This window comes from Diachasmimorpha longicaudata, chromosome 2 (genome assembly GCF_034640455.1).
Source record: "Diachasmimorpha longicaudata isolate KC_UGA_2023 chromosome 2, iyDiaLong2, whole genome shotgun sequence".
NCBI lineage: Eukaryota > Metazoa > Arthropoda > Insecta > Hymenoptera > Braconidae > Diachasmimorpha > Diachasmimorpha longicaudata.
The window spans coordinates 6,461,710-6,489,046 of record NC_087226.1 but is presented as its reverse complement, the minus strand read 5'-3'; the positions used below and the strand labels follow the sequence as shown (position 1 = coordinate 6,489,046).

The window sequence follows — 27,337 nt, the reverse complement described above, 5'->3', positions numbered from 1 at the left end:
ACCGGCCTTACCTCAACGGTCCTTTTCGTCGTCCGAAAACATTGCGCTTTATTCGCAACTGGCGACTCTTTTGTATCGACTGAGAGAACATTCGCTAAGCGAAAGATGGTGCCACTGAAATGTTTCCAACGTTTTCAAATAGTACTTCCACAGCTGCTAACACTCTTTAGAGGAAGCTACAAAAATATTTTCACGAAGAAGTCACCAAATCTTCCTTGAGTAAGACAATAATGTCCTTGAAACAGGTGAAATAAACCATCATTATCAAGCGGATGAGTAATTCTCACCGATCTGTTATCTCTGTGGGCAACGAGAAGAAAAACAGTGGGAAAAATTTTATACCATGACAAAATTTTCGCTAAATAAGCTCAGGTGGAGAAATGTAAACTCTACAACTCTGCAATGCAAATTATATGGCAGGAAATCCCTGTGGACGTGGTAAGTTGCAAGGTGGTGTTTATATGGACACCAAGGCATTGAGGCTAACAATGTCATCCAAATACCAGGGAATTCGTAGTGCGCTAAAAACCAAACCAGTCTGACATTGAAATTTCTCAGAAAATGTTGGAAATTTATTTGTTTATACAATTATTTTACGTTTGTCTTCAATTTATTTTAAGGTCAATTGATGTAATTTATGTGTGCTCCTGGTACGAGGAATAATACATCAAAAATATTGTCAACAGGGTTTTCGAATTTTTCTCGCAATGCTTCGGAAACAAATTACTGGTCTGAAATGAATGTAATTATATCCTCACGAGGTATGAGAAACACCAAACATTTTCCACGATGAGTCAACTAATCTAAAACCTATCGTTTTTCTTGGACTCGGAACTTGATTATGCTCTTTCTGGTAATTTTCCAATTTACAGGGGACACAATTCTACTTCCACTTGTTAAGCACTTAACTTGAAATTATATGAGAGCATAGGGTGTTTTTTCCTGAGTGAAAAGCTAAAAAACCTATTTCTCACACCATTTAGGAAACAGCAGTTCAGGTTCGTCACATCGACAGATAGTTATTGACAATTCTCATTGAAATATTTGTCAAATCGTATTTCACTCAGCAAAAGGACAATGAGATTTCTAGTTTCATTCATTCTTTGGACGATCATCATTGCTCTCCTGATACTACTTTCTCATGGAACTAAAAACTATGGTCCTCTAATCAAGAATATCCACGCTAAATATGGAAATTCTGGAGTAATCGTAGTTTCTTCGACAAGTTATCTCTGTAAGATGAGAGTGAAATTAAAAAATCATTTTATTCTCCACGATATTAAATAATTGTGTAAAAATTAATTGCAGCGTTTGAAAAGACAACGATCTGGCACGAAACATACAGAACATTATCTAATGAGGGAATATCGACACTTATCATAGATTTCAGCCAATTCGAGGAGCGTTTAAAAGTCTATATTGAACGCACTCATCGTCCGTTCGTTGTCATTCACATCGATACAATGGAAGCATTGTACAGCTTTGAAGTTATCGCCCATAATTTACAAATGGGCTATCCTCATTGGCTAATAATTTTTGACAGCGATGCTGATCCTAGGGTCTGTGAAACGTGTCGTAATCTACATGGAAATATATTCAATCTGAATTTCGACTCGAAAGTACTCATTTCCTGCTGCAAATCTACGATGATTGAAGAATGGTGGAGTATCGATATGAAACGGGTAAAAACACAGGAAATTGCTCGATTCAATAATGAAAATTTCGAAATTGAGTGGTTCACTGATGAAGTACTTAGTCAAAGAAGACATTCTATGGATGGACAAATATTACGTATCGCTGCAGTTGTGGTACGTACTAGGCTTCATTTAATTTAAACTTCAAAATTTGCTTTGCCTCTACTGGAGACGTATGACTGGAGCTTGTATGACAGTTTTCTTTTGCTTGTGCATGAAAGTAATAGTTTAATTTTTCAACTTTTTTCGTCGTGAATTTCTTTTTATTTTTTGTTCCTCATGTTTCGTTTCATTTTCGGGGTCATTAGAAAAACTTCCTCTAGTCGGATCACAAAGTTGGAGAGACAACTCATATAATTATCACTCTTTAGGAAGCGAAAACCAAAAAACCGAACGATGACAATCTTTATGGAGTTCCAGGGGAAATGCTCAAAAGTTTGTCTGCAGCAATGAATTTTACAGCTTCAAAAATTATCTGGGAGGTCCAGCATGGAACTTCTAGGGCTGAAATTTCAACACCGACAGGAATTCTTGGAACAATATATCGTGATGAAGCTGATTTAGCTATATCTGGAATTGTTATGGTCCAAACCCTAAACCGTTTCATTCGTTTCACGACTCCTGTGCTGACTGGATATTACCAATTTCACTTCAAAGATTTAGAGGCTGCCCAATTATCTTGGAACGCTTATTTGAAGGTTTTTATCACACGAATCAACAATAAATTTACAAAACCTAAGGAAAATTTGAGAAAAATCGGGAGTACTCTAGATTTCACACTTGAAGACATTCCGTAGGATTTGTGTTGACAATAACTTGCTATCTGGTGTCATTTGCTTTTCGACTATTTCAAACCGGACATCATTTACCGGCAGGTATTCACTGCAGGTGTGTGGATGGTTATCGTCGGTCTAATTATAACAACACCTATTGCTTTGACTTTAATGGACCTCCTATGGAATGGAAAGAAAGACCATTTTTTTCCTCTTCTCTTCAAATACTATTTACGTGTTTGGGGAATGTTCTGTCAACAAAGTTTACAAGGTAATTAACGGTGAGATTTTCTTATCAGTCGACTTTCATATGGGAATCCTTGCCAACAGACTTCCCCACTGAAACACATCTGAGAATTTTTTATACATCACTAATGATGTCGACGCTGATTATCTCAAGTGCATACAGTGCCTCATTAATGAGTACGTTTGCGATGTCTTCATCATATGCACCATTCAGGTCAATGGAAGACTTTGTTAACGATGGAGGTTACAAGTTCATAGTTGTAAAAAACTCTTCATTTTATGATGCATTCAAGGTAATCAATAAAAATCTCTAAAATTCCTATGGGGGTATTAACAATAATGAATGTCATGCTCTAACACAGTATTCCAACGTAACTATCATGAAAAAGATGATGTCCCTTATGAAACCCATCAACTTGCTTCCCACAAGCTACACGGAAGGATTTCAGCAGGTATGCTGATTAAAGAGACAGGGATTCCCCCTTTGTCTACATGAACTTAACAGAATTGTTATTTCCTACAGTTATTGATTTTTATCCCTGGCAATACTTTATCAACCAAATTATTCTATTCGAATAAATGAATCGCTTTCGTTCCCAAATTTGCAGTTATGCGATGAAGAGGTAGCTTTTTTCACTCACGAATTTTCTAAACGTTCTGAAGTAACCCTACCGTGCAAAATGACTTCCGTATACGTCGGCAATATACAAACCTTGGCGATGATAACGCCGAAGAATAGCCCGTACATAGAGCATTTCAATTACCAGTAAGAGAAGTTTTAAATTTGAGAAATTGAATTTCAACATCAGTTCATAAATAACCAATTGATAAAATTTATTCCAGTATTCGAAAGATCATCGGCAACGGAATGATGAGACAATGGGTGATTAAGCATTACGTTACGCACCCATCAAGGAATATCAGTTATCAAGCTATCCAGCTGCAAGGAATCGTACCCCTTATATGCATCCTGGCTGTTGGAATTTTACTTGCCGCGATAATTTTCATGTTCGAGAAAAATTGGTATCTATTTGCGAAGAAATTGTCTATTACTAATAAACGAGGAACAACGATTAAAAGAACGTCCCCGTTAATTGAACGAGTACAATCCATTATCAAAATTGAATGAGGGGAGCTTGTATGATCTACACGACGTTGTCCACACCTAACACTCTACATGCAGACATCCCTAGCACAGTATTGAAAAAAACACAAGAATTTGAATTTTCAACGCTGCATTTTAACATTTCACAGCAATTGTGATACAAATAAAAATAATAAAAAATGTTGCTTTAAATTTGGATATTTGCATTTTTTCCATAAACACAAACAATCTTTCCAGAAGAACCTTCACTTATCATGATGAGAAAAATGGTGATTTATATAGCAAGCTCACAGTCTGTTCACCGAGCCTGAAATCGAATAAAAAATTTTATGAATTCGGATTGTTCATAACACCATCAGATACAGAGGCAATTTGAAGAGACGAGTGCAGCGCGCGCCTCGCTCGGTAATATCGCTGGACATGAAGCAATCAATGTTCACCTCTAATACAAAGAGGATAGACCAAAGTAGAGGCTCAGTTCTGGGGGTTTGACTGACGCCAGTTTCTCCACATTACCGACATGATTTCACCCCCGAAGAGTCGGGGCGCCACGAATCCTACTGGGGTATCAGCATATCGGCCAAGCCGGTAACGCCTCAGTAGCAGTCCCGCTGCCACGGGGACAAGTCGAGAGTGGAGATATAGGTTTCTGCGCCTTTGAAATGTTTCTTTATGATTTTTCAGCCATAATATGTCGTTTTTAGGTTTACAAAAATTAATTTAAAAGATCTATTTTTCCCGGTCAGGAGAGAAATATTTTCACCTGGCCAGTTAGTTAAGCATGTACCAAGAGCTAAATACAATATTTTAATTGCTATATTGGCGCACAGCGAGCGTCCTCAAATCGCATGCTGTGGACTCGAGTTCGATCCTACCACGAATCCAATGGCGCCAGCCAAATTGTCCTAGCTATGATATTTCCAAAGATATGGGCGAAAAACGGTATGAGCCCAAATCCGGGCCCATTTCGCTCTAGGAGGCCCCGGAGCCGAGAAAAACGCGAAAAACTAGAAAAATCGACTTTAGAAAATTCCCGGACCCCTAGAAAAATCGGAAATCGTCTCACGAATCCAATGGCGCCAGCCAAATTGTCCTAGCTATGATATTTCCAAAGATATGGGCGAAAAACGGTATGAGCCCAAATCCGGGCCCATTTCGCTCTAGGAGGCCCAGGAGCCGAGAAAAACGCGAAAAACTAGAAAAATCGACTTTAGAAAATTCCCGGACCCCTAGGAAAATCGGAAATCGTCTCACGAATCCAATGGTGCCAGCCAAATTGTCCTAGCTATGATATTTCCAAAGATATGGGCGAAAAACGGTATGAGCCCAAATCCGGGCCCATTTCGCTCTAGGAGGCCCCGGAGCCGAGAAAAACGCGAAAAACTAGAAAAATCGACTTTAGAAAATTCCCGGACCCCTAGAAAAATCGGAAATCGTCTCACGAATCCAATGGCGCCAGCCAAATTGTCCTAGCTATGATATTTCCAAAGATATGGGCGAAAAACGGTATGAGCCCAAATCCGGGCCCATTTCGCTCTAGGAGGCCCCGGAGCCGAGAAAAACGCGAAAAACTAGAAAAATCGACTTTAGAAAATTCCCGGACCCCTAGAAAAATCGGAAATCGTCTCACGAATCCAATGGCGCCAGCCAAATTGTCCTAGCTATGATATTTCCAAAGATATGGGCGAAAAACGGTATGAGCCCAAATCCGGGGCCATTTCGCTCTAGGAGGCCCCGGAGCCGAGAAAAACGCGAAAAACTAGAAAAATCGACTTTAGAAAATTCCCGGACCCCTAGAAAAATCGGAAATCGTCTCACGAATCCAATGGCGCCAGCCAAATTGTCCTAGCTATGATATTTCCAAAGATATTGGCGAAAAACGGTATGAGCCCAAATCCGGGCCCATTTCGCTCTAGGAGGCCCAGGAGCCGAGAAAAACGCGAACCGCCCTGCCCCCCCTGAAAGACTTCGATGAAATTGCCAATGAGCGAGAGAGAAATATCTTTCCCCCTCTCTCTTCCTATGTCACTCACATTGGGTTATTCACGTCAGTAGTACTCGTGGCGCCCCGTCTCCTCGGGGGTGAAATCGTGTCGGTAATGTCGGAGAAACTGGCGTCAGTCAAACCCCCCGAACTGAGCCTCTACTTTGGTCTATCCTCTTTGCTCTAATATATGTAATAGACGAAAAATGACTGCGGTATTTTTTGGCAAATCGCGTCCGTCCTAAAGAAGGAGACTCATCAAATATGTGGGCCTCTAATATTAAGGTCAGTTTAAGTCCCATGACGCGAAGTAAAAAATGGTGGTAATTTTACCTCTAAAGATACACTACGTCACACAACCGCCACAACATCGTCATTTTTAGGTCATATCAGCCATTCTGAGAAATGTCTGTCATTTTACGTTTCAAGGTTACCCTCGGATTACATCCATAGGATGGTACATGTATAGGATAATCATATGAATAACATATACTAAACCCAACTAGTGACTACCTTTCGGATATCTTCGGATGCTATTGTGCGACACCATCGAGCTCAGGCATGTGGAACCGATTCCCGGACGAAACACACTCTTGCTGGGGTAACTTTACCTGTGAGGGTGTGAGTAATATATAGTACGATATGAGAGTCGCTCGGAGTTGTTGTTGATTAGCTTTTTTTTTATCTTTTTTATTACCAGTCTTATCAGTTAGATGAGTTTGATGATTTGATTAAGTTATTATTTCAATTATCTCCCCTGTACTTTAGTAAATGGACAAATCCAATGAATTATCTCCCGTGAATTTGAGGGAAATAATGGTTGTACATATCAACAATTGTTGATTCATCACGGAGATGCAGTTTCGTGGAGCTGATTGTGCATCATACAAGATAAACGGAGTAAAACCTGCGTTAATATGGGTAAGTGGTTGTTATTATGACATACATTTCTATTGTGAAATGATAAGTATATAGATAAATCCCTAAATTGCTACTTTATGAAAAACACGAACGCCTGAGACAATAAAATAAATGTTATCGTGAATAGTGATGGCGGAAAGTGAACGAGCTTCAGGGCCTCTGGCCACTTCTGGACTCGATCCAACCACTTCACCAGCATCTAGACTCCAATGGCTCAAACAGCGACGCGAAGCTCTTCAGGAGAAACTTGCACGTAAAAACAATGAACTGAAAAAATTGTGTATCAGTGAGGCTGAGTTGACAGGAGTTTTGCCTCCTGAGATACCATTGGATCCTGGGGAGAGTCCTCCAATTTTTAGAAAACGCGTGGGAACAACGTTCACCTATCCTCAGAATCTTATCAACAAATTGAAGACCAATCAAGTGGTGAGAGTAATAAAATCAGTGAAATCAATTATTAGCTCCTATTTATCCCCATCAATTAAAATTCAATTAATTTAGACATAGGCACACATAGGCAATGTTCTGAATTCCTGACTGATTCTTAATTTATTAATGGAAATTACTATAGTACATTCTATCCTCATATGTATAAAATGTAATTACATAAAGAAATGTTGGAATGAAAAATGTGGATTCTCTCCCTAGAACGAATAAGTAAGTCCGTAGAGTTTCGTACTTTGAGAGGTAAATAACATTATGTTTGTTTCAATCTCCCAGGAAGAATCAGCGTTGGAACTTGAACGCCAAGTACAAGCAGGCATTGCAACAGCAGCATATGCAATCGTGAACGATCTCTCTGAAAGCAAAGCAGTGCGTCGAAAGCACCGTTTGATCTACCAGCAAAGTCAGAAAAGACTGAAAGACCTAGAAACTCGTCTGAATTTTCTTCGTCAAGGATACGGTCAGTTATCTCGATCAAGTGCTCCAGTACCCGACTCCTGGCTCCTATCTCCCGGCGAAGACGAAGTTGACCAAGAAGGCTCAACAAAACATCACAAGACAAAAAAACCCCGGCCTCCCCTAGAGGCTACCGACAGAGAGGAGCCAAAAATCAACGACAAAAAATGGCAAGAGACTGAAATAACGACAACAACAGGTGCTACCCAGATAAACGACTGGCATCGTAGTAGATCGCGTTACATCAAGCCAGATTGGCACTCCGGGACTCTCCCAGCTCTCAACACAGTCGACCAGAATGAAAATCTAGACGTCTACTTGTACAACGAGCAACACAGAATTCGAACGTATTCTCATGGCAATTGGGAGGAATCGTCAGGTATACCCCTTCGTAATATGAAGCCTAATCAAATTGACGAGCGTTGCTCTCGAAAAATTTCTGATATGTATGCGCTGGACGCTGAGACACGACAGAATGATCATTGGCAGCAGAAGAAATTAATTGACCATAAATACAATTCCTCCATGTACAATCCTAATCAACGACATCACATCGATTCTCTACAGTACAAACCGCAGCAGCAACACCAGCAATTCAAGAGTAAATCACAACAGAGTTTTTATCACGAACAAGTGTCATCGAGGGAGAAAACATCGCCCGATGTTGGTAGCATTCAGAGCCTTCCACAGTATCGTTACCCACCTCGACCCAATCACTTAAATCACAACGTCACTCCCCATCCGCTGATCGAAAACCAAAGACAGCCAGACCACGAATTCATACAATCTCGAAAAAATCCCTCTGAAACAATGACACGAAGGAATAGAGGGAGAAAGTCCAGTGAGAGCTCTACTTGGTGTGTGGAGGAGGGTGTCTGGTACACTCCATCAGTCGACAACTACCAGCACAAGGATAATTTTGGTAGTTTAGACCGCAGGAAACACACGACAATAATGAGAGAACCGGCAATCACGAGGGAACATCATCTGACCAGTCAACATCGTCTGGAACAACTTCCCCCACCTCCACCTCCACCCCTTCCTCCGCCACCACATGCCAGGATGCTACTGCGAACTCAATCATTGGGGAGTGTTGAGACCTGGCAGTCGGGAGCTTCTGCATTACCAGGTACTGGCACGATGACTAGGGGTCCAGGAGAGGTAGAGAGGCATCAGATGGAGAAGCACCACGAGAAGGAAAAGGAGTGGTACGAAACGTCAATGGATCTTGGGTATCAGCAGGTGGTACCTGTTCAACGACATTTCCCAAGATCTTCTCCTTCTCCATCCTCCATTTCGTCGTCTCCAAAATTAATACCTTCTACGTCGCCTCTGCCCCCTTCATCCCCCTGTTTTAATGATATTTCTGTGAAGATCTCACAGAGCACTGAGAAGGACCTGGAGATACCTGCCGAAACAGCGAACCACGCGAACAAGTATCAACCTTACCGAGAGGTGACGAAACCATTCGAGATGAGTGACTTTTACAAGTACTCAACAAAATTTCGGAAAAAAAATGAAGCTAATCAGAGACTGGAACAGGGGACTAGTAATGGCCATAAAATTGTTAATAATAACAATGTGAGCTTTGCTAATAATAATACTATTAATATGGATGACCATCATCAAGGTGTACCTTCAGGATCTTATGTCCCAAACGTTACGAGAAGGGGTTATGACAATCATATGATGGCACGCACAATCTCAAGGTAAATTAAGAAATTTAAGAGTAAATGTAATCATTGAGAAACAATTCGTCAAATGATTATTGATTTTGAATCATTGTTCAATCAGTAGAACTAATCATTTTGCGACCGATTTAATTCTACAGAAATGGGTTAGAAATTAGAACAAATATGATTTCGGACTTGTCTTTCAGGAAAAACGAAGGAAATCGTGAGTGGACCAATGCTGAAGACTGCAGAATATCGTCAAAAGACTCTGCAGTTGTCTAAGTCTAAACTTGTGGCCTTAAAAATACAATTGTAAATATGACACATTAGTTAAGACATACACGATATATTTTTGGGATATCAAGTATTTTCACATTTTGTAATTTGGCTTTTATTATTTATTGATTGATCATCGGATAGATCTAAAGCTTTATTTTCTCATAGACTCCTTGTCTTTATATTTTCAAATAACAGGAAATTCATCTTGCTGTGCAGATAGTAGGTTGAGTAACAATGTAGCCTATAGCAATTAATCACTAATTGTTTGGGGATGTAATAATTCTCCATCATACGATTAATTTCCTGATCACATTTTTTTTTTCTTCAAACTTCCAATAATTATGATTATTTTTTAATTATCTCATACACATGTATTTTTTTTTCTTTTATAACAAAATATATTCTAAAACAAAATTATGGACGAGACTTTTCAGCGTAACTACCGTTATAGTCCCTTATCAGCGTTATTTATGTTTGTTTTTTTCCTTTTTATGCATTTTTTTCCAATTTTTCTAATTATTCAGAGTCTTTATGAGCAGAGAAAACGAGAATTGGCTTTTTAACTAAATATGCATTTTGTAATTGAATCTTCGATCGAACTGGAGAGGGCAGAATCTGCGATTTTTTTATTTACGAGAAACATACGGTGCAATCACACTCTTCAATTATATTCTATCACAGATTATTAGTTATCTCGTGATCTCATATTTCTGGCAAAAGAATTAATAAGATATTCGTGTTTAAATGTACAGTACGATTGGTTGAACGGACGTAATGAGTATCTTTTCGGTCTTCTTTTCTTCATGAGATATGCATCAAAATAGCCAATGCTGATAATGGTGTCTTTACGTTCCTCGAGGCAATACGAAATAGGCACAATGATAAACAAAAAAAAATTGTAATAAACGTGGTTAACAATTGAATTAGTTAGTCATAAGGGCCCAATCGTGACCAATCCGAGTCCTCTGAATCTGAGAAGAGTACGACCACCTCGTCGTGATCGTCCACATAGATCCAGCCGTTGTCCCTTTCTTCCAAAAAATTCCACAGAAAAAGTTGCTAAACGAAAAAAAAATAATCAATTAATTTGTACGAAATTAAAACTTGATGGAATTTTCGTGAACAATTTTTTTACGAAGCAGCTACAAGAAAAACCAATTTTTTAACTTTTACCTCTCACTTTGCAAGTTGAATGGCCAATAAATGTTTCTAAACATACTTTCAATGAAGAAAAATAACTCAAAACGATCAATACAGGAATTGTATGATCAAAACACCCCTCGGGATTAAAAATGCTTTTTCAGGATGAAAAGAATAGCTCTAATGTACCTGTTCCTAAGAAATATTTCAGTAAAAAAAACTTCAATTCCAGCTATTTTATTGTCCTTGTGATACTTAAGGCGAATGAGTTTATGAATACTCTCCACATGGGTCCAATTAACATCGAGCCCATTTACTTACACAATTATTTTCACTTATAATGCCCCAGGTAAAATCTTACCTGTAGAATATCAACGTCACCATTAGAAGCTTGACGAGCAGGTGGTCCTACATCGGTCTTGGTCCCATCGGGTAATGTATGCATGTAAAAACATTTATTCCCAAATGGACACTTTCCCTGGCCCTTCTTGAAGTACTTGCAATCCCTTTGACTGAAAAGGAAAGTAAATTTTATGTAAGCGTTAAAATATTCATTGTCGACGTGCAACACGACAGCTAACTAAGGCAGTGAATGAATAAAAGGAATTTAGAGTGTAATAAAAACAACATTTAAAATTTTCATTTTATGTGGCAATTAAACTGCGAATATTGCTGATCTATCACTAGTTAATTAAGATATTTCTGCCTCATTAGAGCTACAGGCATATTTAGATAAATACGAAAGAGCAAGAGTAAATACCTAAGAGCACTTTTGTACTCTACAATGAGTTTCTCCTTCTCCTCCTTGGTATCGACCCAGTAAATACTGGGACAAACGAAATCAGAAGGAACACGACACTCTGGACATGAGCGTATTATGCTATTGTCAAACTGCTTTGACTGTCTCCATTTACGTATACAGATCAAACAAAAGCAGTGATTGCAGTTGGAGAGTATACCGAATCGTTGCTCCCGTGAGGATTTTTCCATGACAATCTCGAAGCATATGCCACAAGATTTATCTCGACTGCGCTGAATGGCAAATGACAGTTCCATATCTGCTTCGTGTTGTTTTATGCAAGCCTGGAATGGAATGTATACAATATAGACGATTCGATCATTGCCATGTTTTAGTTGAATAAGTAGGAGACCTCAGTGAATTCTGATCGAAATCTCGAGTCATCTGAATTACACAGGAGCGTTATACTGGCGTTCAACAGAGTTTGGACCATATCAGTTTTCTCATGGGTGATGAGACTTAAAAATCTATTTGTTTACACCTTGTTGAATGTTCAATTACTTTGATAAAACTTAATAGAGCTTATTACTCAATTGTGCTTAAATCTTTCATTAATTAATCGGTCAATTCTTGGTATTCATCGCTCCTCCACTCACTGATAATACGTAAGGCCAAGAAAAATCATAAAAATATATTTTTTTCCGACAGTTTTCTCATTCATAAAAGAAGAGTCTCTTAGCGATTTTTCATTGACCTAACAGTCTCTTTTCTGACCATCATGTAACCAGGAATAATTCAGACGCTGGTATCTCAATGCCTTAATTTAAATTCATGTAATTCAATCACTCATTTTTAAATCTTCATGATACATTATTTAGTTTGTGGTGTGGTTTCCTACAGAATTGATTCGAGCCTAATCCCTAAGAAGTTGTACATGATATTGACCTTCTTTTAATGATTTATAAATGGGAATAAAGATTTATAGATGCTATCTAAATGATTTATAGGTATTCTGGGGCATACAAAATCAAGTGATTGTATGATGGCACAATTTTTGTTATTATCCCAACTTTTCGTTCAATTTTACGCTGATGGAGTGGTGTTGGATTTAGAAATTTTCAAAGCCGAAAGGTCATACATCTCGAATGAATAGATTTATGAGCTCGTTATACTTACATTAGTATGTTTCTGACTAATCTCTTCATTATAGGGATGAAGTGCAGCCCTAGCACAGAAGTCACAAATTTTCCCGTGAAGATACGGGCAATCAAGCCTTTTACAGACACCATTGGCCTCAGCATAGGGGCATAATGGCATCGAGGCACGATTTTCTGTCGTTCCATTATTAGTGACAGCTTTGGCATAAGACGCTGGTGGAGGTCGATTGGATAATATTTTACTCTCATCACACTTGCCAGAGTCTGATAGCCCACTGGAAGGTACAAACTCTGGTGCATTTACCCACTCGTCAGGTCTGCAATTCCTCCGCTCTTTTGTATGAATATCCGCACCTCTCCTCTCATTCGGGCGGCTTCCATCTCTCTCCTTCCAAGCTCTCGACGTTGAGCCATTATTCGTGCTGCTGGTACTGCTGGTAGACCCTTGAGACGATGATGATGCAGTTGCCATGTCAATGTCATTTGTCCTCCCTTCGTTCTCTGCTCTCTGATCACGATTGGATTGTACATGATTGAATCGACACCGATTACCAAATTTGCAAGTGCCCCATTTGAAAAAGCGACATGGAACACTTCCTGATGCTTTTGAAGATGTTTCTGACGTACTGACGTTATCCTCTATGTCTGAATTTGGCCTGCCATCAGCATGACGATAACGGCAATTCTCTTCTTCTCTGCAGGCACCGTTCTTGTAGTAACTGAAAGGGATTAGAGACAATGTAAACATATTGTTATTGTTGTGATCACTGGTATCATGATTATTATGAGCCCTCAAGAGTGATTGGGAAATGAAATGATTATAGCTCCTCAGATTGTGGATCAAATGATATGGGATATTTCTTTCAATTAATTCAAGCATTAGATAAATTAATTATGATTAATAAATTACTGAAAAATTATATCATCTTGTATATTTCTCACCGGCACACAATGTTTCGTGTCCAGTTGTTGTCGGCCATTTGCTTGCACATGTATCGCACTTACACAGTCGTAAAACAATCCTGATAAACTGTGAAATATCCACAAAGACAATTTTTTATTTTCACTAATACTCCATGTCAATTTGTTTATTGTTCCAACAATTTATCTACCAGCTCCCTACACACTAGTTATTTTTTTCTCCCAATTGATTTCAATGTTTTTTATTGACAAACTACCTGCGCATTGTTTAAAACCAATTAAAAGAAAAGTTAAAAAACCAATAAGGAGAGTGACTGAAAGCGTCCTGAGCCTTTATCACGAATGTAACGACAATGATGGATTATTTCTATTTTCCTTTCATCAAATCAATGATGAAACATTGCAGTAGCTCAGGTCGCCTTGGTATCGATATTCAAAACTAACCAAACAACTAATTTGGCACTGATTGTGATGGCTTGTCCAATTTCAATTGAGTTTAGGCACTGTCACGCACTATTGAAAGTTCTGATCATGATTGTTCGTTTATTCTCAGGGAATGCTGTTTATTGTTTGGAGGTGATTGAGAACGAATGATGAGGGGCAATGGGCGAACTACACGTACAGAACTCAAACAGATCAGGTATATATATAGAGACAGGAGTAGGGTTTGTACTACTGAATGTTTTTCTTTAAATCACGTGATTAAATTTGTCGATAATCTTGGGAGATTCTAATGCTGAGAGATGTTTGAGGTGGAGCCCGTAGAATCACCTTGTGATGCTTTCCACATTACGAAAATTAAGTAATCCTAACCTACTGGAAAAATGGCACTTTCGTTCCATGAGAATTACAACAATTTAGTTGGGGAGGTTGGTAATGTTGAAATCTGTTTTTCATTTTGAAAACTACCGAGAAAACAAATTTGAAAGTCATACCTGTAGTTTTTCTTCATATCAAGGACAAATATGGAAATATCTCTTCTAAGGAACTGAGCTATCAGAAAATATTCTGACAAAATTTATAATCAAAATAATTAATTTAGTATTTCAAGTTATTACCAAGTGTCAACCAAGAATATGTAATTGTTTTACAGACGAACCTTGCCAAATCGTCCGTTTTTCGACACTTATATCGTAAAATGTAAGTTCCACAGCAATGCTTGTGCTAACGGCATGAGAAATGCCTTTGGAAATTGTTAAACCAATGCAACTAATGAACAAGATATTTACAAAAAACTATCAGCTTAGCACGAGACGTATGCAGACGTCGTAAAACAATTCTCAAGGTCGTGAAGTGTAAATTGTCGTAAAAAATTTATATTTATTTTCCGGAGTGACTACTTCGACTTCCTTATAACTCAGGAAGTTAACGCGATGTGATAACTTTACTTGTTCTACTCCATTTTTATACTAAAATGATTCTTCCATGGTTTATCATGAGAATATTGAATAAGTGGTTATTTTTCGGAAACAAAAACGAATGAAATAAACACGAAGTTCTTATACGTTCAATAATTTATTCATTTCTTATACAGAAGGAAAACGACAAACGTAATTCAGTATTTATATTTGTATTAGTTTTCATAAGGTTTAAAACAGTGAAAATAGCACGAAACTTATTATTTAACAATTTTAAAACGTTTGGTTTTCTCATAATGGAAAAGAATTTTTTTTTGAAAATTATTGAACAGGCATTTATTTTGTATCTAGAAAACGAACAATACTTCGTTAATAAATATTCTATGTAGAAACTGTTGATTGAGCGTTTTCTTTCTTTTTCATTGTTAACGTCAGTAAATTAATATTTTTCGTAGCTCCTCACTGCTTCACCTCATAAGCCTAATAATATTTTTTTTTGTCTATTATCGTGATAAAATGGGGAGAAATTTGTAAAATGCCCCATCGTAATTTTCTCGCTAGTTCTCCGTTGTTTCTTCATAGTTACTTCACTTACGAGAAACGCAAAGAAAAATGTAAAAAATAATTAAATACAAATATTGCGCATCCATTGAATTTTTCCCCATCTACTCGTCCTCGAAATATTTACACAGAATACAGTGTGGCGGGTTTGCCGGATAATCCACGTTGATGATTCATCATAGATCCTTCAGATGATTCTCCTAATATTTTTAATAGAAACGCATTGCTGTGAGAATCTATTAAAAAGTGTTCTCCCGTTGCGATCAACTCCACAAAGTTTTTCTGAAATAAAACAAAAATATTCAAATGAATTTTCTTTAATTCAACCTGATGCAACGCACTCATCAATTTGCGTAGACCCCTTCCCCATTTTAACAGGAAATTAGTTTCCCAAGTTATGAATTTAAGAAAATGTATCCATGGGGTACTTACGTTGGTCGTAAATTTTTCGTCATCGAATTCCCCAAGGGATTGACGTTTGTACCTTTCTTCTTATTACTTCGACATTTCCTGACGTATGCCTCAACCAACTGCGCGATTTTCTTTGGATTTATCTCGCCAGTTTTGTTATGACATATCTGTGATCACAAGTGAAAGAAGATATTGAATATTAACTTTATTTTACTTTTAGTGATATACTAAAGTATACAATATGTTCCGATCTTTATTATGCTGCTCATTACCCCCCTGTGCTTTAACCAATTACGATGTATTTACCCAGTAAAAAAAACACAACTTACCTTGGGAACCGCTTTCCTCATAATATCCTTGTACTCCTCCTTCGTCACATGTTTCTTGGTGTAGTGAGGTTTCAAGACAAGTTTAACTTCCTCCACAACTCTCTCCTGTCTATTCAACTTCTTCAGGAACTTATCCTTGACCTGCATTTCGACAGCTGAACTCGGCAGGTCATCAAGAATTTGAAGTTCATTCTCATCCATCCTCACGCCGACTTTCGAATTTGTAGTTCGTTTCCTCTTTTCCGCAGTCTTTTTCGCTCGCCCCTTGCTGTTCTTAACAAGCGGAGAAGCTCCAAAGAGTGCATCAAAAGCATCTTTTTTACTCTCAGCCTTTCCACCTTTAGCTTTCCCCTTGCCACTCGTCAAATTACCCGAAATATTGCCAGCTGGACTGGAGCCATGTCCATGATGAGGTGGTGGATCGAAGAACCCATCACTCAAGCTCGATCCGGGTGAATACGGTGAGGAGGTATCTATCATGGGTCCAACGGCAGCTCCATCAGCTCCCTCCGTGCCTTCATTTCCATTTTGTTTATTGGCTACAGTATTGGTTTTCGATCCCCTCAAAGACATTCCCTTTATCGAATTCATGAAGAGATTGGACACCTGATTACTACCAGCACTGGTTCGTTGTTTGACCTGTGCATTGGAAAGATTTCTCTGAATTCCAATCCTCTGAACAGCAGCGGCTACTGTCGCCAACACTGGATTGATAGTCGTGAAAGCATTCCCAATGCTCGTGGAAATACTGCTATTAGCTTTAGTCTTTCCATCTTCGGATTTTTCTAGGTTACTGATATTTCCACCTGTTGATGGAGACGACGCCCTCTTAATCGTCACCATAGATATGATCTTCGGTTTATCTGTCGGCTCGCGTTTCTCATTGGAAAAGTTATCTTTTCCTTGGGAGCCAGATAATTTTAGGGAATCACTGGCTGTCAAGCCTGAATCAATTCCTATTGAGGTTTCCTGAGAAGCTGTGGGCGTTGGAGAACGAGATTTTGTTGGATCAAAGGGATCGTAAGCGTCGGGCGATGTTGGTGGTGATGAGGGTGGCTCAGGTGGTGTATTGGGGCCAATTTTCAATCTCATATCAAGCTCATCCTGATTCCTTCTCTCCTCCGTACGATCGTGCTTCATACTATCAATTTCTCCTTGATTATCATTGGCATTCTGTTGAGATAAACCATGACTCCTCTCGTTCATATCTAATAACTCTAAAGTTTCTAGATCATCTAATTCGTCTTCGTTACTATCAGCAACGGTGATAATATCACCATCATTGGTTCCCGTGTGTTCATTTTCACGTGATTGTTCATTCGAATTCAATAATTCTGCTGCCAGATCATTTATTAATTTAGTGTCACTCTTCCCTGATTTGTTAGCAGCATTTCTGTCTTTATCGTCGTTGCTTTTTGGATGTTGAACATTTGTGTTATCATCATCATCATCATCCTCCTCATCGTCACCATCATTATCACCATCCTCATTGTCTACATCTTCATCCTCTTCTTCATCCAAAAGTGGATTCATCATACTTGGTCTTAAGTTACTAGATTGTTTGTTTATAGAGAATTTTATTTGAGGTTCTGGTGGTGTTTTTGGGCCGACAAATTCATCTCTCTGCAATGCTAAATTATCATTTTGACTTTCTTGCTGCTGTGTTTGCTCATCGTGTCGATTGTCCAATGATTTCTGCTGTTGCTGATGTAAAATTGCGGGAGAAATTGCATTCTGGAGTTGTTGTAACTGTTGATGCTGCTGATGATTCAAGTCATTATCGTCATCATCATCACTGAGAACTATAATATCTTTAGGCGAAGGTGTTTGTTCTCGGAAGGGTGACTGATCTAAATCAATAACAGCAACGGGCTTCTTGGTCGCTGCAATTTCCGCAGCCTTCGATTTCTTCTTCTTTTCACGTCGATTACGAAGTTTAGGCTCTGGGGATTTTCCCCGTTTCTCTTTGGGTTTATCCTTCTTTGGTTTTTTGGACAGTGGTTCTTTTGACAATGCTCCAATCGGTGCAATTCCTACCTCTCGATAATTCTTGCGTTTTCGTTTTTTACTGGTGAGTAAGGCTATTGTATCAGCAAGTTGACTACTTATACTGTCACCATTAGGCACAGACATCGGGGGTTTGTCAGTATTATCGTTTAGATTCTCGTTATTGAAACATACACTGACTAAAATATTATCACCACTGGCAAATACTTCCTTAGAAGGAGGTGGAGTGCGATTACGTTTGTCTCTCTTTTTGATTCTATCAGGATCATCCCTTCGTTTTTTTCCTTCCTTCAATCGTCTCTCCCTTTTCTTCTTCTTGATGGCTTCTTTGTTCGTTAGTATAACTGTGAGATTTTTGGGAGGCACTGGCTCCAGACCAGGACCATTAGATCTCGATCTAGATCTCGACCTTGATTTCGTCTTTGATCGAGACCACGATGGCGTCCATTGAGCTCCACTCCATGTTGTCTGATTTTGTGTCACTGTATGATTCATCTGGCTCGTTTGAAGTATTTCCCCTGGCAGTAATGTCATCGGAGCTGTGATTCCCGAACTCCTCATTGAATAACCACGATCAAGGGATCGAGGAAGATTCACACTATCCCAATTTCTTGTTGGCGATCTCCCCCTTGATTTCGATTTTCCAACAACAATTTTTCGCTTCAATCTTTTCTTCTCCTTCTCCCTCCGAACAACCGGCTCTGGACTTTTGCTCCACGAACGTTTGCGCCGTCTCGATCGACTCCTTGACTTGTATTTTTTAACTTTTTCCTTTCTCCTCGATCTCGATCTCGATTTGCGTTTTCTTATGGGCAATCGTTTTGGATGATTCTTTCGTGTTCGCTGATTAGATAGTGAACGTTTACGACGAAGGGACAGAGATCTCGATCGTTTTCTCGATAATGATCGTCTCCTGGTATTTGTAAGCGGTGATTTTCGTCGTGAGCGAGAGCGTGTGTAGGAACGGGGACGTGAGTGCGATCGCGATCGTGATCGTGAACGCGAACGAGAGTGAGGACGTGATCGTGAGCGTCGAACTGAACGAGATCGAGATCTAGAGTATCGTGAGGATGCTCTTGAGTCTCTTGACAAGGATCTTCTTCTATGATTTGACCATGAACGGGATAAGCGCCTGGGCCACGATCTTCTCGCTGGTGAGTAAGAGTGACTCTTTCTACGTGTGACACTTCGTCCTCTGGATTTGCTGCGTGAGAGGGCAGTCCGTATGTCCCTTCCGTATTCGTCCTTTTTCGGTCGTGCTGGCTTATCGGCCACAATTTTCCTCACATCATATCTGGGAAGTTCTTTCCGCTTCTCCTTCTTCCTCGCCATATCTTTAGCACTTGGAGTCGTGGCGGTACGTTCTTTCGATTTTCTCCTCTTTCCATTTTTGTCCTTCTCTTTGTCGTAGTCTCGATTCCTCTCGCGATCTCGATTACGATCTCTATTACGATTACGATCACGATGACGGTCCTTCGACGATGATTGACGCTTCATCTTTTCCCGGTACTGACGCTCTTTCGTGCTCTTCGATAGCTTCTTCCAGGCTACTTGATTATTATCGGAAGTGTTCTCCTTGTTCTTGTCAGTCTCTTTATTACTGCTAGATTTATCCCGCCGATCTTTTTGCTTTTTTCCCTCCCGTTCACTTTCTTTATCGGAATCATACGTTATTCTCTTCTTTTTGGCGGACTTTATCTCGTCCATGGTAATTTCACCCTCCTCAAGTTCCTTGTCCTTGGCAGCCGAGGGGGATAATACTGCTGCCGAATCGTCCTCAAAGGTGATTGGTTCGTCATTCTCCGAAATAGCTTCTGTCCCTAGTCCTGCGTAACCGATTGGTGTTTTACAACCATCTAAATCATCACTGTTGTGGTCTTTAGGCGGTGGAGTTATCGGTTCTAATTCACTTTCAAATTGTGGCTTTGTCGTGTCCTTTTCGGTGATTGGATTCTCATCCTTGCAAGGTGTATAAGCACCGTCTGAGTACCAAACATCCATGTTCTCGTCAACCGAAGACTTCATTTCGTTCGACAAATTCTTATCTTCCTCACTCCTTTCCATGTCAACATCTTTATGAACGTTCTCGTCCTTTTCGAGCTGAAAGTCTTGACTCAAAAAGCTCTCGTCCTCATTAATTACATCACTGCTCTCACTAACCACACAATTATCAAAATTGTTTTTAGCTTCGGTATGTACAATTGGAGGAGTCCCACCACGATCACTATCTTCAGTTGATATCGAATCATTCAGTTTCTCAACATCTTCGTCATTATCAATTGGCTGACTTGTCACTCGATCCTCGTCCTCAGACTTATCACAAATTTTTTCAACCGACTGTTCTTCCATTTGTTCGTCATCATCCTCATCACTGACTTTCTCTTTATGTTTATCTGGTTGCTGTTTGGGAGACTCCTCAGGCTCCTTTTCAATTGGTTCCTCCAATTTTTTCGTAGAGGAGGGAATCTCTTCGCTTCGATCATTTTCTGTCACAGAAGTGTGAACTTCAGTTACTGAAGCCTCATGTTCTTTCTCTTGCTCGATCATAGTTTGTAGGTTATCGTCAATTTCATCATACAAAGTACTCAATTTATTCATTACTTTGCTTTTATTTCCAATTTTAAAGGTAATCTTGCCCCTAGAATCCGTAGAAATTTTCTTAGACGGAATTTTACTCAGTTGTTGTCGTTCTTTTCTGAGTGATTCAACGTAGGGATCGAAGCTTGGTGGGGGTTCAGGGATATCTGGTGTTTCCACTCTCTCAGTGGATCTTTCCTGAGGTGGAGCTACTGGCTCTTCTGAATCATCGTGCAAATTGTAGATACCAGTATCATCATCAGGAATCTCTGGTGGCAGTGGTGGCGGTTCGAGTGGACCAATGTCAATCTCCTGCGATAACTGTTCCTCAGCTCGTCTTGCAACATCCATTGTTTCAGAAGAATAAATAGAGAAGTTGGGACAGTCAGCCTGCGACTCCTCGTCTGACTCAGGCTCTTGAAAGGGATCGTACTTATCGTAATATTGTGGCTGGTCTGCCTCAGCTTTCGCATGCTTCTCAACTTCTTTAACTTCTCGTTCTGGCTCTTTATGAGTATCGTCAATCACCAGGTCTTCGTTGTCTGATCCTCTGCTATTTGTTTCGTAACTGTCATTCTTTAGGTTTTCCTCCTCGAAATCCAGGAGCAATTCAGAGGGTGGCTCCGGAGGTGGCAGGAGGATGGAAGTTGTACAACCAGCACCATTCGATTGGTCATCATTGTCCTCTCTACTCCCAAAATCCGACGGTTCATTATTCCCGAGATTTTTATTATTGTCATCTCTAGATTCAATATCGGCGTAGATATCACAATCTTCCTCGTTCCCTTGTGTCTCAGCTCCACCTTCAATAACTGATGATTCTACAGGATCAACTACAGCTGCATCATCAATTTTATCAATCTTACTTGCAGACGAGGATGACGAAGATAACACTGAGGATGATGATTCAACAGGAACATTTGTTTTTTCTTGCTCCATATTCCCTGAATAATTATCAGGAGGTACAACAGGCACTGGATACCCAGTAGAAGGTGGCGGCGGCGGTGGTGGTGGTGGTTGTGATAGCAACGATGGTGGGTAACTCGTTTGTGCTGGATATATTGGAATCATACTATCACCCGGTCCTCTGAACATGTGATTCGGAGGTCTTGGCATATTTGGCATCATAGGCATACGTGGTCTATTATCATTCCGAAAATTTGATGAATTACGAAAGCGAAAAGATGAGTTGAAATTGTGATTCATGCGATTATCAAAATTCGAAGAGAAATCAGTCATTGGGGATTGTCCACGTTCACGATGACCAAAGCCACCATGTGAAGGCATTCCACTGCCTCTAGAGTTATAATGCTGTCTGCCACCCGAATATGAGTAGGAGTCTCTTCCTCCATGGTAATTATTTCCTCTGCCACCTCCACCAGCTCCCCCACCCCTTGGACCGCCACCTCCTCGGGAACCATTGTACATTGGGGCCTGGGTGACATCTTCTGAGCTTATACTGGAGAGATCCAATGGTTGTCCAATTGTCTTGTGTATTATCGTATCAGAATTATCGTCCAAGCGTTTATTGAGGTCTTTGTTGGAATTGTTATTGTAATTTTCATCTTTATCTGGCTTTTTATCAAGATCAAATGGCAGAAGAAGAGTCCCATTGGCTTTAAGAGTAATCTGGTTGGACTTGGAGTGCCACAACTTTTGGCTACCCATTATGCTGTCCAGGAGATCCATAGGGGACTGCAGTTGATGGTGAGTTGGAGGTTGCGCTTGGGGCTCTAGAAGCATTCCCTTGAGAGCTAGTCGTCTTCGCGTCGACGAGATCGACACATTTCGACGTCGAATTCCTACTATTGAGCCAAGGGTCAAGCTGGGTGAGTCGAGCATCGTTTCGTCATCAGACCTGTTTATAATGATCTTTTCTTAGTGATTTTCATTTTTTTAGAAAATCTAGCGGGACATGGTTTTAATTTTCATGGATACGAAGTTACTGAATTGCGAAAATTGTTGAATTATCTCAATACTGACGTAACTTAGGAGGAAATATCGATGATAAATCCTTCTAAAGTAATTCGTTCTCGAGATAAAGCTTAGATTTTCTTTCCGTTTGATCTAAAGAAGTGAATTCTTACCCAGGTGGGCTGTAATCAAGCCCCAAATTATTTCCAAACAAGCTAACTTGTGATATTCCAGCTCGAAATCTCGAATTTGTTAGCTCAACTGCGCTCCTCACTGTTCCCTGATTATTAATGACTGGTTCAGCGACACTCGGTACTTTGGCCCTTCCCTTAACCATTCCCAATGTTATAGCAAGTCTTTTTTTAACACCCTTACCATATAGGGAGGATAATGCACGTCGTTTTGTTGTTTTACGTTTTAACTTCTAGAATGAAAAAGACAAATTTTATTTTTTGCTTTTCTAATATTTTCATTTTATTTTGAAGTAATTTCAATTAGAGAACAGTTAAAAATGCAAATTCCAATGCCAAATTCATTGTATCTCAATGTGTCTTATTTTTATTTATTTGATATTCTTGATTATTTTGAGACAGGATAGTCACTATGAATTTGTTTGTCATTGCCTTCTCATTACACCCAAATTATTACAATAGTTGGTACTGAAAAGATTTGAACATAAATTGAGGGAGAAAATGGTTTTAATAAAGTAAGATAAGATAGAAAAAAATAAACAAAAAGTATACTTGGTATTAATATGTGAATGAATTAATGAAAATGTGCTTCCGCATTGATTATGCACTATGTATTATAAGTGGAGTTAAATTTTAATGTAATTACGATGAAATCAGTACCTTGCGCGTTCTTTTAGTACGCTTGGCCTTCCTCTTGGTTGAGGATGTCTCGATTTTGACATAAGTCACAATTTCCTTCTCCTCACCGGCCTCATTAACCTCACGAATACGAACTTCACGAAGCTCGGTATTTCCACTTCTTGATGAAGTCGTTCTAGTTGCTTTCCTTTTTCGAGGTTTCTTAGCTGTTGATTTACTCTGGACTTTGCCCCGTCCATTTCTAGATATCCCAGCACTCACACGTTGAATGATAGACGCAATTAGATCATTGCGACTGTTGCTGTCATAGGTAGATTCAATGCCAGATGATGTTGAGGGCTGATCAGGATCGAAGTTACGAGTGTTTTCTTGTCTACGGCGATCAGCGCGAATATTGGCTCTAACTCGTTCTGTCTGACGTGTTCGTGGAATTATTCGTCGGTGTGATGGTCCTGGGGTGTGCATTGGGGAATGAGAAAAATTTTGAGGAACGCCTGAACGTGTTCGACCGTAGGTGGTGCCAAGGCAACGAGCCTCAGCCATCAGATCTGGTAATTCATCCATGTCCATTTCAACGGATTCAGCGAGGTTTGGATTGATCTCGGTACAGGTAGGACAATACCACTCCTCCATTGGCACTCGATCCATTGGAGGATTCAAACATTCGAGGTGGAAGCCAAGGTCACAACCGTCACAAAGCAACATACGATCTTCACGATCACATTCTTGACAAACTTCACAGAATGTTGGGTCTTCTTGGATGTGCTCTTCCGTTGCATTTTTAGGTTCTACGGGAATTTTCTGGACGATCTGAAAAATGGGAATTGAGAATTTACATGGGCTAGTAGGCGAAAAATTGATCATTTTTGTCAACAGTACTTTGAGGATTCGAGAAATTCATTATACAATTTTGTCATTTATAAATAAACAACTCTGTTGTCTTCTTTGATTTTTTAACACCTATTTTAAGGGCTGAATTTTCGACCTTATCTTATGAAGATTATCAGCAATGAAAAACAGAATAAATGCCTTTGTAGAGGCCTTTATGTCCAAGATATTAGGAAATAATTTGACAAAATTTTACGATTCCTCCGTTATCATTTGGCAATGAAAAAAGCCAAAAATTACGTACTTTGCCATGACGATGGAATCTGACATTGATGAAGGTAAATGGCTGACGATCAACGGGACAGGTATTGACGTTTTTACTCCATTCAGTCAGGCACAATAAACAGAAACAATGATCACACGTGGCTGGCGTTGCCACTTGTTGTTTCTTAAATGGTAGGAGACATATTGGACATTTTTCCGTTTGCCCATCACTTTGTTCAGAGTCTGAACCATTTTGCTTCAGTGGTGAGAATAAGGGGGACGCCTTAAGTTTCTTAGGCTGGCCTCTGGATTTTCTGGGCAAAACTTCATCGTCGTCTGATGAATCTGGGCTTTGCCAGTCCGACTCCCAAGCCTCGTCACTCTCCAACTGCAATGATCCAGCATCACTGTCGCTGCTCGAGTCATCCTCACTGACGATGATCTTAGTTGCACCATTTCTTCTCCTTGCTGGCCTCGGCACATCACTGTCATCTTCACTACTGTCAACATCACTAACAACTTTAAAAATTCGACGTTTACGATGATTCTTGGCTACCACTGAATCATCGCTGCTCTCGCTGTCCTCGATAACGTGTCGACGTTTCTTCGATGGCCGTGACAGATCCTCACTGTCACTCGACATTTTAATATCAACTCGACTCCCGCGTCCTGCTTCAGAATGTCAATTAGTTTTCATCAAAGGCCGCAGGCGTTCAATGCTCGCACTGTAAAGAGGAATCTGTAAAATAATTATTACAATGTGAATCATCCCACAGTTACAACATTTACTCGTATTTTATCAGTATTTCGAAAAAAAATGGATCCGTTTATTGTCCCATAATTCAATTTCCTACAGAGCATGTGTTCTGTCGAAGCTTCCCCTAACCAACAACATCAATATTAAACAATTTATTCCAGTGACGAAATTAAATCAGAATTTATTGAAGTTTCGAATGAAAAAACAATTTGTACGTTCTCTCGTTCAACTAATGGAATTTCTCATTGAAATTTTAGACTCTGCCTAGCTGATAATGTTCCCCAACCATCGAAGCCCACATTGAGTCCCAACGTACCTGGTCCAACCTCAATAAAGCTTATCCTCACCGCCCTTTCCAAAAATTCTCACCCCAGAATCTCATTCTTGTAATAAACTTTCCCCAAACTTACTTTTAATCAACAAAATAACGCTGTAGCCCGCAAGAATATCAAAAGTAATCGATGCCCACCGGCCTCTAACAGAATCTTTCCCCCTTCTCCGAACAACACAATCTCCACAATGACACGGAACGATGCATCCACAGGGCGACCATACGCCGCAAAAACCCTGAGTTCAAATTTTATAAATATCTTAATCAAATGTATCGAATAGAATTTTCGTCAACCTCACTCAATATCCGGACATTTTGACGCACGACGCCAACTTGTGATACGACGTTACGAGGCTATGGCGATTGTCCATACACGCACACATAGATAATTGTCAAAAGAGTGTTGGCCCCTTGCCTTCGAAGATGCCTTTTTTTTTTCAAGCCTCAAATGGGGCACGAATTAAAATGGCGTCAACCGTCAAGTACTCGAGGTGTATCACCACTAATCACAATATAATGCCCATCCGTATCAATTAATTGTCCCTTCCTCATTATTAGACTGACTGAATAAATGACGATTTTAATCGCTGATTACATTATTTCTTTTTTTTTTCAACATTTTATACCAGCAATTTATGTTTTTTCTTTGACTTACGCATCACTTCAAGAACACTGTCCAATCTGTTTATATACAATCACAGTATCTATTGTTTTACCAATATTCTACGATGAGTTGCAGAATTAAATTCATTTATAACACTATTTATTCGTTGGAATTGAGTTGCAGGGAAAGTATTAGAAGTTGTGGATTTCCAGATTGACTAACGCAGTCATGATTAGGGGGGTGAAACGCTCAGTGGTGTCGCTTAGCTCCGCACTAGCTGCGTAGGGTCCCTATGGCTACCCTTTTTCTCACTAGAGTTTGCGCCGATATTGACTGATCTCTTAACATTTTAAGCTCAGTACAGATGGGTACAGGCCTAGTACAGATAATGGAGGTAATTTTTTTTGCGACAAGAAATTACCTTTCGATTATGTACGAATGTTTGTGTTGCTGTAATTCGCCAAAATCGACGGTGGTGCCTCCCACCGCGGGGGTCACTACTAACAGGCGTATGAGCCTCTACATGAGTCGATCCTTTGTGCGAAAATAGCGAACACAGAGGTCTCCACTTATAAATACTATGTTAAAATGAGGGTTCTGCTCGTCGCACACAGAGCTCGGGACTGACAAATATCCGGTAGGCAAGCGGGTTCCGTCCGTCGCACATAAAGGTCACTATGTACATTATTTATTTAAAAATAAATGAGAAAATAAGGGAATAATTTAGGTTCAGTATAAACGGATCCAAACCTACTACAAACCAGATATTATAGGGGAAATTGCTGGCGCTTAAGGGACGACTTCAACCCCAACGTTTCGTAGCGGTGGTGTATGAATTACGACGATGAACGTAGCTGTCGGTAAGTCGGTAATTACGATAGATCCTAGCAGGAGATGAGGAGTGGCCGACAGTGGGCCGACATTTGGCCAATGCTGGCCGACTGTCGGCCATTCCTCATCTCCTGCCAGGGGAGGACGAGGCTATCTGAGCTCTAGGAGATCCCCGAGGTGAGAAAAACGCGAAAAATATAGGA

The 27,337-nt window shown here is 39.7% G+C and overlaps 4 protein-coding genes and 1 long non-coding RNA gene across 20 annotated transcripts; 3 read left to right on the top strand and 2 right to left on the bottom strand.

The window, feature by feature from the left end:
- The first annotated feature begins 40 nt into the window (after positions 1-40).
- On the top strand, positions 41-3,994 carry LOC135172858 (probable glutamate receptor). Of its 6 annotated transcripts, none has more exons than XM_064139285.1 (10): positions 41-219; positions 687-853; positions 984-1,234; positions 1,309-1,808; positions 2,066-2,392; positions 2,570-2,738; positions 2,798-3,006; positions 3,076-3,165; positions 3,322-3,479; positions 3,557-3,994. In XM_064139285.1, exons 3-10 carry the CDS (start codon positions 1,078-1,080, stop codon positions 3,840-3,842), a joined length of 1,896 nt encoding a protein of 631 aa, XP_063995355.1. In that variant the 5' UTR covers positions 41-219; positions 687-853; positions 984-1,077; the 3' UTR covers positions 3,843-3,994. The 6 variants fall into 6 exon arrangements, with proteins under 6 accessions (XP_063995355.1, XP_063995357.1, XP_063995353.1 ...); XM_064139287.1 differs by having other exon boundaries at positions 41-438; positions 687-761; positions 991-1,234; XM_064139283.1 differs by having other exon boundaries at positions 41-438.
- A 1,907-nt stretch (positions 3,995-5,901) lies between these two features.
- Positions 5,902-9,994, top strand: LOC135173178 (uncharacterized). 2 transcript variants are annotated; one of them, XM_064139897.1, is made up of 6 exons: positions 5,902-6,087; positions 6,232-6,415; positions 6,571-6,723; positions 6,851-7,149; positions 7,444-9,332; positions 9,503-9,994. In XM_064139897.1, exons 3-6 carry the CDS (start codon positions 6,720-6,722, stop codon positions 9,576-9,578), a joined length of 2,268 nt encoding a protein of 755 aa, XP_063995967.1. In that variant the 5' UTR covers positions 5,902-6,087; positions 6,232-6,415; positions 6,571-6,719; the 3' UTR covers positions 9,579-9,994. The 2 variants fall into 2 exon arrangements, with proteins under 2 accessions (XP_063995967.1, XP_063995966.1); XM_064139896.1 differs by having other exon boundaries at positions 6,232-6,423.
- On the bottom strand, positions 9,945-14,882 carry LOC135173179 (probable E3 ubiquitin-protein ligase makorin-1). Of its 6 annotated transcripts, XM_064139900.1 has the most exons (7): positions 14,632-14,768; positions 14,468-14,540; positions 13,554-13,641; positions 12,631-13,330; positions 11,476-11,798; positions 11,077-11,227; positions 9,945-10,634 (listed from the first exon to the last, which is right to left on the bottom strand). In XM_064139900.1, exons 3-7 carry the CDS (start codon positions 13,601-13,603, stop codon positions 10,503-10,505), a joined length of 1,356 nt encoding a protein of 451 aa, XP_063995970.1. In that variant the 5' UTR covers positions 13,604-13,641; positions 14,468-14,540; positions 14,632-14,768; the 3' UTR covers positions 9,945-10,502. The 6 variants fall into 6 exon arrangements, 5 of the variants coding, with proteins under 5 accessions (XP_063995970.1, XP_063995972.1, XP_063995969.1 ...); XM_064139902.1 differs by lacking the exon at positions 14,468-14,540 and having other exon boundaries at positions 14,632-14,882; XM_064139899.1 differs by lacking the exons at positions 14,468-14,540; positions 14,632-14,768 and adding an exon at positions 13,977-14,306 and having other exon boundaries at positions 13,554-13,789.
- LOC135173180 (uncharacterized) lies at positions 14,264-15,169 on the top strand. Its single transcript, XR_010301271.1, has 2 exons — positions 14,264-14,401; positions 14,626-15,169. It is a non-coding gene; the product is annotated as an uncharacterized LOC135173180 (long non-coding RNA).
- Positions 15,029-26,536, bottom strand: LOC135173177 (uncharacterized). Of its 5 annotated transcripts, XM_064139895.1 has the most exons (8): positions 25,779-25,987; positions 25,401-25,492; positions 24,652-25,336; positions 23,541-24,329; positions 22,863-23,113; positions 16,192-22,633; positions 15,884-16,029; positions 15,029-15,733 (listed from the first exon to the last, which is right to left on the bottom strand). In XM_064139895.1, the coding sequence occupies exons 3-8, from the start codon at positions 25,252-25,254 to the stop codon at positions 15,715-15,717; spliced, it is 8,250 nt and encodes a 2,749-aa protein (XP_063995965.1). In that variant the 5' UTR covers positions 25,255-25,336; positions 25,401-25,492; positions 25,779-25,987; the 3' UTR covers positions 15,029-15,714. The 5 variants fall into 5 exon arrangements, with proteins under 5 accessions (XP_063995965.1, XP_063995960.1, XP_063995962.1 ...); XM_064139890.1 differs by lacking the exons at positions 25,401-25,492; positions 25,779-25,987 and adding an exon at positions 26,355-26,536 and having other exon boundaries at positions 24,652-25,350; XM_064139892.1 differs by lacking the exons at positions 25,401-25,492; positions 25,779-25,987 and adding an exon at positions 25,994-26,306 and having other exon boundaries at positions 24,652-25,350.
- Between the last annotated feature and the right edge of the window lie 801 nt (positions 26,537-27,337).